This window comes from Grammomys surdaster, unplaced genomic scaffold (genome assembly GCF_004785775.1).
Source record: "Grammomys surdaster isolate TR1022 unplaced genomic scaffold, NIH_TR_1.0 554, whole genome shotgun sequence".
Taxonomy (NCBI): domain Eukaryota; kingdom Metazoa; phylum Chordata; class Mammalia; order Rodentia; family Muridae; genus Grammomys; species Grammomys surdaster.
In genome coordinates, this window is record NW_021604973.1 from 83091 (window position 1) to 92856 (window position 9766).

At 45.1% G+C, this 9766-nt stretch overlaps 1 protein-coding gene across 6 annotated transcripts in view; it reads left to right on the forward strand.

The window, feature by feature from the left end:
- The first annotated feature begins 4563 nt into the window (after positions 1 to 4563).
- LOC114633202 (low affinity immunoglobulin gamma Fc region receptor II-like) overlaps positions 4564 to 9766 on the forward strand; it is a 16050-nt gene continuing 10847 nt past the window's right edge. For 3 of the 6 annotated variants that reach the window (XM_028781813.1, XM_028781815.1, XM_028781816.1), the window contains exon 1: positions 4565 to 4747. In XM_028781813.1, the coding sequence (XP_028637646.1) occupies positions 4642 to 4747 (106 nt within the window). In that variant the 5' untranslated portion in view covers positions 4565 to 4641. Of the gene's footprint in view, positions 4748 to 9766 lie in introns of all 6 variants that reach the window. The other 3 variants (XM_028781814.1, XM_028781818.1, XM_028781817.1) reach the window with 3 other exon arrangements.

Below are 9766 nucleotides of genomic sequence, written 5' to 3' on the forward strand. Positions count from 1 at the left end.
ACTTCTTTGTACTCTCAGAAAACACTTGGCAGAAGATTTTACTTCAGTGATGCTGATCTCTTAATCACCACTAATTTCTTAGCTCCAGCTAACCAGCATCAATTATCCCAGTAGTTTCTTTCTCCTCTTGACTATAAAGTCAGAGAAACATGGCTAAAGCTGCCAAGTTCTGCTGCTTGCAGGAGCTGGAACTTGGCCCTCTTGTTCTATTACATCATCACTAGCTTCCTCTTTTCCAACTCCTTTACTACCTAAGCTTGGCTGTCCTGGATCTTGCTCTGTAAATTGACCTTGAACTCAGAGATCTGCATGCCTGTCTTCTGGGATTAAAGGTATGTACCACCATGCCTGGACTTAAGCTTTTCTTCACCTAGAACTTGCTCTGTCTCAGGCTGGCCTTGAACTCAGAGATCTGCTTGGCTTTATCTCCTGGGATTAAAGGCGTGTACCACCATGCCGGGTCTAAACTTAACTGGATAGGATCTTGCCCCAAACCCCACTCCCTTCATTCAATTTACTATCCTTGAACACAGGATTCAGCTCCATTTCACTTCCTGGTGCCCCTTTAATACTTGAACCATATATTTTATATTTTTCCTTTCTCAGCTTTCTATGTTTGTTTAAAATGTTCTTCATGAGACTTAACCAGAGAACAAAGTCTATGATGGTCATTTCTGAGACTTCCTTTGTCAGTGCAATTAATCTGAGACTCTTCACCTTACACTCAGGCAGACTCTTCAGACAAGTGCAAAAATTGGCCACATTCTTCACCAAAATACCACAAAAACAGTCTCTAGGCCACTGAAATTCTTCTCCATTGAGACCACTTGGGCTAGATCTGAACAGTTCAAATCATTCACAACAATATAGTCTTCCATATTCCTACTAGGATAGCCCATTAAGCATTCTACTGCTTTCCAAATCCAAAGTCCCCAAAACCACATTCTTCAAAACAAGCATGGTCAGGCCTATCACAGCAATACCCCAGTCCCTGGTACCAACTTCTGTCTTAGTGTTTTATTGCTATAAACAAACAACATGACCAAGGCAACTCTTACAAGACCAACATTTTTAAGTGGGACTGGCTTACAAGTTCAGAGGTTCAGTCCATTATCATCAAGGCAGGAGCATGGCAGCATCCAGGCAGGCATGGTGCAGGAAGAGCTGAGAGCTCAACATCTTCATCCGGAGGCTGCTAGCAGAATACTGACTTCCAGGCAGCTAGAATGAGAGACTTAAAGCCCACACCCACAGTGACACACCTACAGGGCCACACCTTCTAATTGTGCCACTCCCTGGGCCAAGCGTATACAAACTATCACAGTTATGGTGTTTTGTTGCATCGATAGAAACCCCAATGAAGATAAAGAGTCAGTGCGAGAGCTCACAAACGCAGATCCGAAGGTTCCGGAAGAGTCTGGGAAGCTGCTGGAACACTGTAGTGAGCACAGAGCTTCAACCCTGAATACGCCTGGCTTTGTTTTCTGATGCTGTCCCTCAGGATCATCCGGCCTGGAACAAATCATTTTAGCTTCTTTGAAAGTGAAATTTCTTCCTGTGTAAATTGAGGATGATCTGGGATTGTTGCAATAATGGAGTAAGTCTAGTGCCTGCTTCACAGTTAGTTAGCATTCCTGTGTTTACATAATTATGTTTTGTTCCTTAGTATGTTAACGATATACTATTCTTACGTTTCCTTTTCTTTCGTTCTTTTAAAAGGCATATATTTTTCTTAATGTCCCAAAGAAGAAAAATTCAGAGTTTGGGGGTGGGCAGCATATCACTGGACTGTGATGTCACTAGTCCAACATGACTTGGATACTTACTTATCTTTTTTTTTCAGATAGACAAAGTTTATTTTATTATTTTTACTTTTAAACTTTTTATTGGTTCTTTGTGAGTTTCACATCATGTACCCCAGACCCACTTATTTCCCCATCCCCTAGTATCCACTCTCCACCCTTGTAACCTCCCCCACAAATAAAAAATACACAAACAAAAAAAAGATAAACAAAACAAAGCATAGAAACATCTGGCTGTGGAAGTTATGGTGTGCCAAAGTTTGTCTGTGCCACAGTATACCCGTGTCCACACATCTTCACTTGTAAATGTTCACTGCAGTGAGTCATTGGTCTGGTCTGAGGTCTCTGGCTTCTGGGACACCATCAACATTGGATCCTCACCGGGACTCCACCATCTTACCCTGTGTCATGGAAATCCCGCAGCTTTGGATCAGCAAGACCAGCCCTTTTGCACATGCTGTAACTACTCACAGTTTACAGCGAGGGGCGGGGCCGATTTTGCACATCACCTGGACATCCACGTGGTCCCAGGTGGCTGCCCAGACCCAGGGACAACCCACGGTCTCTAGCGGTAATATGAGCCACAGACACTGACATTGACCCCTGCCACTGCATAGCCACGGATCCAGACGTGGTCCTCTGCAATAGCGTGGGCGGAGACTTCATCATGACCTCAGGTGGTGGGGCTGGCTTTCTCATAACAGGCTTTTCCTCTTTTCCCTCTAGTCTCTAGGTCCATCGTCCTTCTCAGTGCTCAAACAATTCTGCTCCTCTTTCCCATCTGTCCACTACACACTTGCACACTGTAGTGGCTCCCACACTCCAGGCAGGCCATGTGGCTGGTGAGCCTCTGGGTGACCTCTGCTTGCACCGCGTGGCATGGCTTGGTGGCAAGCAGGCCTCTCTGGCAGCAGAGGGTCTATGGACGGCTTCCCCTTTCTGTACCACGTGGCATGGAGGCAGGCGGGCCTCTGTATGTCTATGGCCCACAGAGCCGTACAGCAAGAGGCGGGTCCCTGAGTATTTTCCTTCTCTCACGCTGTTCAACATGGTGGCAGGCAAGATTCTGTGTCTGCAGCCTGTCCAGGCTTTGTGTTAGAGCGCAGATCTCTGGGCATGTTTCTTTGCCCGCACCAGAGCTGCGTAGCATGGAGGTTGACAGGTCTCTGCATGTCTCCTGGCTTTACTTTTAACCTCTACTGCCCTCAGCACAGTCCTAGGAATACTGCAATGACCTCCTTGTCATTAACCTCACAGCACAGCAGTCAACGGCTCCAGTCCGAGGCAAGTCAGGATGCTTTCTATTCTAGAGGTATATTTAAAGTACTGATGTCATCCCATTGCTCTCTTTCCTTAGGTTAAAATTCAGATAAGAGCTGGCAGGGGCGGGGCTGGGAGATGAGATGGCACCCGTAGTAAAGTCAGATGGTAGATAGGGTGGAACTGTTGAAGACTTCTCAAGACCACAGTGTATAAGACAAATTTATAATGTCTTTTCCTTTACAGTTACAGCTTGCTTCCCGAAAGAGCATTTGGGGAGAGGCCTCAGAAAAGCTCCCCAAGACTGATTCCCAAACATTGCATCATCTGAGGGTGCTGACAGGAAGCAAGAAAAACTAAAAACCATTCATTCGTGATGTATCCATAGGTTTTTTTCAAAAAAAAAAAAACCTTGAGTATGGTTGTTTCTTTACCAGTGTCAATTTTAAATATCGCCCCACCTTGTTTGGGAGGAATATTTACTAAAGCCTTAAGTCTCCTTTCTTTCACTACCGAGAAATTTTCTGCTACCTAGTGGGTAGCATCAGGGTGTGTTGCTAAACATCCCACAGTGCACAGGGCAAGCCCTCACCAGAATTATGTGACAGCCATCCTGCTGCTGCACACCTGCAGTCACAGTATCCTGGAGGCTGAGATAGGAGGAGCTCAAGCTTGAGGCTAACCTGGGCTACATAGCCAGTTCCAGGCCAGCCTGGATTATATAACAACACATGTCTTAAAAAATGTTTTTCTGCTAAAAATGCCATTGCTGCTGAAGCTGAGAAACTTTGAATGGGCAGAAATGGTGATCTTCATTTTACAGACCAGGGAGCCTGAAGTTCTCGGAAGTTCTGATGCTAGAACTTGTTCTTACAGCTTGGAAACCTATGATCTTTTACCATGCCACAGTGGTGAGAACGGTCAGTGTTGTGGGGGCGGGGGGAGGGGGTGATCAGGGTTAAGATCTAGGGAGCAAACTGATGCTCACTAGGTACTTACAGAGGAGCGGGTGAAGGGGAGCGTGAAGGATGTGTGTTGTACTGCTCTTCTAACGTGTTCTGGCTTTTGGTCTACAATCCGAGAGTAAGCTGAGGATTGTGACAACCGAGAAATCCACGTGATGGTAGGTGGGCTGCTCGGGTACCGTTATTCAGTTTCTGGAGGGATCCAGATCCTACAGACTGGACCTCCAAAAGATTCTTGCCAACCATCCTCCATCACTTGAGGGACACAGACCGAAGCAAATGACTTCTGAGCTGAGTTTGAGTGACCATTTCCCTCTCTGTACTAGAGGCCCAGGTCAGCTATGGCTCCAGTGGAACAAGAAGGGAGTTGCCTCTCAGTTTCCAAGAAAAAATTTCTGTGATTTGAGCTGAATCCAATTTATTCTGGTCAGTCCTGAATCTTCTAATAGAAAACGGATGAAAGGAAAGGGGGTGGAAGGGGAGGAGCCCATGATTAAACAGACCGTTTCTTTTCACTTCCCCATTTGGACTTCAGAGTTTTGTCTGTTCTCTGGGTACAACCTGCTAAGCCTGGAGAGAAAGCCTGTGCCTGCAGCTGACTCTCTCCAGAGCTGATGGGAATTCTGCCGCCGTTCCTACCACTCCCCATGGAGAGCAACTGGACTGTACATGTGCTTTCACGGGCTTTGTGCCTTATGCTACTGTGGACAGCCGTGCTAAGTAAGTCAGGACTTCCAGAAGGGAGGCAGGGGTAAGGACACCTGGGCTGGGGTTGGATGAACCAACATGACATAGGAAGCATGTCAGCAAAACAGGTCTAAGTAACAGGCTAATAATTACAATGTAACAACCTTTGAACAATCAAAGCTGGCAGGAGTTTTTGCTGTTTCTTCTTTTCTTGTTTCTTGGTACCACCCTCTCCTCCTCTGATAGAAATCTAGTGTCCTAGACTTAAGTGAGCAATTAAAAGACCAGTTTCTCTTTGAAGTTGTGGTTCACACAGGACCAAATCTTAGGTGAGATGTCTAGTAATGCTTTAGACAAGGGTTGGGAGACAGCTCAAAGATGCTTTTGAAGGGTGTCGGTGGACATTCCCTGTGTCCCTAAAGTCACTCTGTCCATCAGAAGAGCACCTCATTTAACTTTATTATATAAGGAGAGGTATAGGGAGGTCTGGCTTGTCCTGGGAACTTGGGTTCAGGGTTTCACAAACCTGGGCAAGTCTGGAGTTGTCAGTTGTGGGGCCAGAAAAATCTTTCATTGCATAGACAATAGGACTTGGTCCTGGCCCTGCTAAGTAAGAAAGTCAGGGTTAGGGTCTTAGGTGGAGGAAGATTTTCTGGTCCTGATCTCATCTGTGGCCAGAGGACAAAAACTGATGGTGCCAGGACATTAGAAGAGTCTGGGTGATTGCCCAGTAAGAGAGCTCTTTTGCAGGAGCATCTTCTAAGCTCAGTTCCTGGGGCATCTACTCATATCTCTGAGAAGGTGGCATACAGCTACCCACCCATCCCAAGTTACATGCTATGACTCATAGTGAAACCTGGTCAGCACTGAGGGACCTCAGTGCTCTCTCTCTCTCTCTCTCTCTCTCTCTCTCTCTCTCGCTCTCGCTCTCGCTCTCGCTCTCTCTCTCTCTCTCTCTCTCTATATATATATATATATATATATATTTGATACCAGATAGCTTGGTTTTCACACAGGAAGGTCAAAGGTCAGCCCTAAAGAGATAATATGCCTTTCTATTTGTGCCATTTCACTTGGTGAAATCTCCCAAGAATGACATTTTCTTCTACTTTCCTTTGGTACATCTCCATTTTCCCCATTTTCCCCCCTGGGCCTCCACACTTAGGACTTCATCACTTCATTCAATTTTATAGTACCCTCTGACTGTATCTTGATTGCTCCTGACTGTGGTCCTGAGTAGCTATAGAATCTTCCCATACAGCGATGGGACAGCATGGTGCTTTCTAAGGACCTTCAGTGTAGGCCTATTGTCTCCCAGTAAAGCTCCAGGACTGTCATAATCATCATGTTCCCATTTCTCCCACACTGGATCGTCCTCAGCCAAGCAGAGAGGACACTACACTTGACTTTTACTGCCTGTGTTTCTGCTGATTCTTAAAGTTCTTTGTGCCAGACACTGTTCTGGATTTGGGGTCTTATCAGCAAACAAAACAGTTTTCCTGACCTGAAGTACGAGGTCTCCATCTTCCTTACAGCGAGCACTGGACATGAACAGACTTCTCATTACTGTCTCTTGGATATAGATTGAAGCGTGAATGACAGCTTCCCTCTTCTGCATCTCTGTTTTTTGTTTTTGCTTTATTTTCTTTCTTATGCTCTGTACTGTCCCCCTTGCCAGTCCTATGTACTCAGGAATTTTAACAATTACGTCTACATCACTAACTTCCAGGTTTATTTGTCCTTCCTTCCCCTGTATACTTAATTTCTCTGCCTGTTGATCAGACACCTATAGATTTGCCAGCTCAGACACAAATTTATATTCAAAATTCAACATAGCATCATTTCCTTACACATTTTCTTACTTTTGTAATATTTCTATTTACATGAGCAAAGCCACTTCTTCCCTGGTCATCCATTTTTATCAATCTTATGTCTCATTAGATGCCAAGTTTCCTCCGTCTTGTCTCTTAGCTTTCTCTCACGTGTGTCTTCTTTGCTTCCTATTGTCAACGCAGATGAGCAAGCAAGGTCATGAGGGACTATGGGTCCATTTGATGGAGTCAAAGGATAAGTCAGTTAAGGGGACCTACCCACAGGATTTGAGAAGTAAAGGCAGGAAGAACTGTAGTTCAAGACCAGCACGGGCTACATGAGACCTTGTCTCAACAACAACAGCAGCAAGAACATGATAAAGGACTTTGCAGTGATGAGGTGATAACGCTGAATGTGGTGTGTGTGTGTGTGTGTGTGTGTCTGTGTGTGTGCATCTGTGTGTGTCTGTGTGTGTGTGTGTGTGTGTGTCTGTGTGTGTGTCTGTGTGTGTCTGTGTGTGTGCATGTGTGTGCGCGTCTGTGTGTGTCTGTGTGTGTGCATGTGTGTGCGCGTCTGTGCGTGTGAAGGTGAGTGTGGACTTAGAGGTAGACGGTGATGAGGCGGTGATCAGATGGTCACAGAGGCTGGACTTGGGCAATGGAAGAGAAGAGGGCTGGAGGAGGATTGTGACTGAAGCCTCGGATATTTCATTTTGTGGCTTTTGAAGTTTGTGTGGTTCGGGGAGATGACGACGAGGCCTTGAGGTATAGCGTGGGGCTGTGTTGCTGAACTGTACGAGACGAGGGAAGATTCACTGCAGATGAGGAAGTCAGGGCATGATGCAGCCAGCTGTTGCACAGGCCATTACACGTGTCCTAGATCACCGGTAACCATCTTTTTCTTACTAATCTCCAGGACTTCCTCTGTCCCAATTAGTCTGACACAGCACTTTCAGCTCCAAAACGAACTTCTCGTTGTTTACTGCGCTAAACAGCAAACTTTGGGAATTTGCCTATGATCATTTAAAGGGTACCCACGTGGTATGTTTGGAACTTCACAGATACCTTCTCTGGATTATCACTAATCCTTACAGCAATTATAGCATGGGTATTGCTGTCATCATCCCCATTTATAAGCCAAGGAATCAAAGCAGAGAAAAGTAAAGCTGCCTACGCAAGGCCATTGTGCACCAGTTATATTACTTACTTTTCTCATTGCTTTGTCAAAACACCAGGCAAAAGCAACCTAAGAAAGGGTTTATTTTGACATATCTTTCGAGGGCATTGTGGTGGGAAGAAGATATGGGGACACCTTGGCTGGACACCTCACACCCATACTCAGGAAACAGGTGGATGTTAGTACGTAGCTGGCTTCCTCCTTTTCTCTTGTTTATTTGAGCCTGGACATTGGAAGGAGACACTCATATTCAGGGTGGGTCTTAGCACTATAGCTAAATTTTTCCAGAAACAGTCTTGAAGACACAATGAAAGATGTTTCCATGGTGATTCTAAATCCGGTCAAGCTGATAATGTAGACCATCACAGTGGTAAAGTCAACGTGTAAATTGTGTGTGTGTTCTCACTTCTTGCCATTCTGCTTGGCATCGACAATCCTCCAGAATATGGCAGTCATCTCCATTTTCAACTGTGTTCCTCAATATCGAGGGTGGTTTTTTCTGTTTGTTTGTTTTTTGTTTGTTTATTTTAACCAAAGAAGCAGTCAGGCTGAGACTTGCTCAGAGTGTTGACAAGAATCCGTCAGTCTTTCTTAGGGAATATTCTTTTTCTGTTTGTCACAATGACAGAACACTTGAAGCTGCATGATGAACATTTCCTCACTTTCTCCCCTTGACTAAACTCAGCCAAGTACAACGCCCCAGAATCTCTTCCTCTGCTGAACTTCCTAGAGTTTGCTTGTCCATTCTCTTCCGATGGCATTGAGAATGTCTCTTTTATAAGATGTGGCAGTGTAGGACCAGGGGTGCAGAATTGGGTAGATCTCAGGGAGTAGAAGGCTAGCCTGGTCTATAAAGTAAGTTCTAGGCCAGTCACAGTCATGTAATGAGACCATATCAAAACTAAAGGTCCTTTTAAGATTACATTTGCACACATGCGTATTCTTATCATCAGACTGTTGGCTTCAGTGAGGATCAGAGACTTTTATCTTTTCTTTTAGATATTCTCAGCAAGGCACAAGGTGGTCAAAGCAATTTCTTGGATTACAAAGGGATGGAGTAGTAGGGATTTAAGTGTGCATCCTTAGATGTGGTGATGTGGGGACCAGACTCCAGCTTTCTAGACTTCCGGAAGAATGCTCTTTCACGTAGCACCCCCTCCTCTTATCCCTGAAAGTATCCAGACTTGGAAGGCTCTTGCCTTTTCAGCTCAAGTGCAGTTGTAAATTCCCATTATGGACAGGTGCCTAAGCGCACACGCAGATGCAGATGCAGATGCACATGCACACACACACACACACACACACGTACATGCACACGCACACACATCGAGCTCTTGTTTATCCCAGGACCAGCGTTACTATTATACCCAACAGTGGAGCCACACGTCCATCCTGTAGCCAGCATTCTTGTCCCATGTCCCTTTCCCTCATCATGTGTCATTCCATCTGTTCCCATAGGAAGTCACAGTCACAGATCTATGGTCTTCTTCTTCTTCTTCTTCTTCTTCTTCTTCTTCTTCTTCTTCTTCTTCTTTTGAGACAGGGTTTCTCTGTGTAGCCCTGGCTGTCCTGGAACTCACTCTGTAGCCCAGGCTGGCCTCGAACTCAGAAATTCTCCTGCCTCTGTCTCCCAAGTGGATCTTTTCTTTTAATTTAATTTTTATTTTTGTGAATGACTATTTTGCCTACATATATGTCTGTGTACCACATGGGTGCTGGGAATCAAACCCAAGTCCCCTGGAAGAGCAGCCTATGCTCTTAAATACTGGGCCATCACTCTAGCCTCAGGATGTCCTTCCATAATTTCTTTTTTCCTATCAAATTTTTCTGGCAGCAAAACCTGGAAGACCTAAATCTTAAGCAATGGGGATGTGAAATAAATCACAAGAGAATTAATTGTAGGATACGGCGCAGATGCTCAAATGTCGATAGAGAGCAGACTAGGCTATTAGATCTTATATTACTTAGTGAAAAATCAGGCTGGAGAACACTCTTCTGGTTTTGTCTCTTTGCTGCTTGTCTGTATGTAAGCATTACACACACACACACACACACACACACACA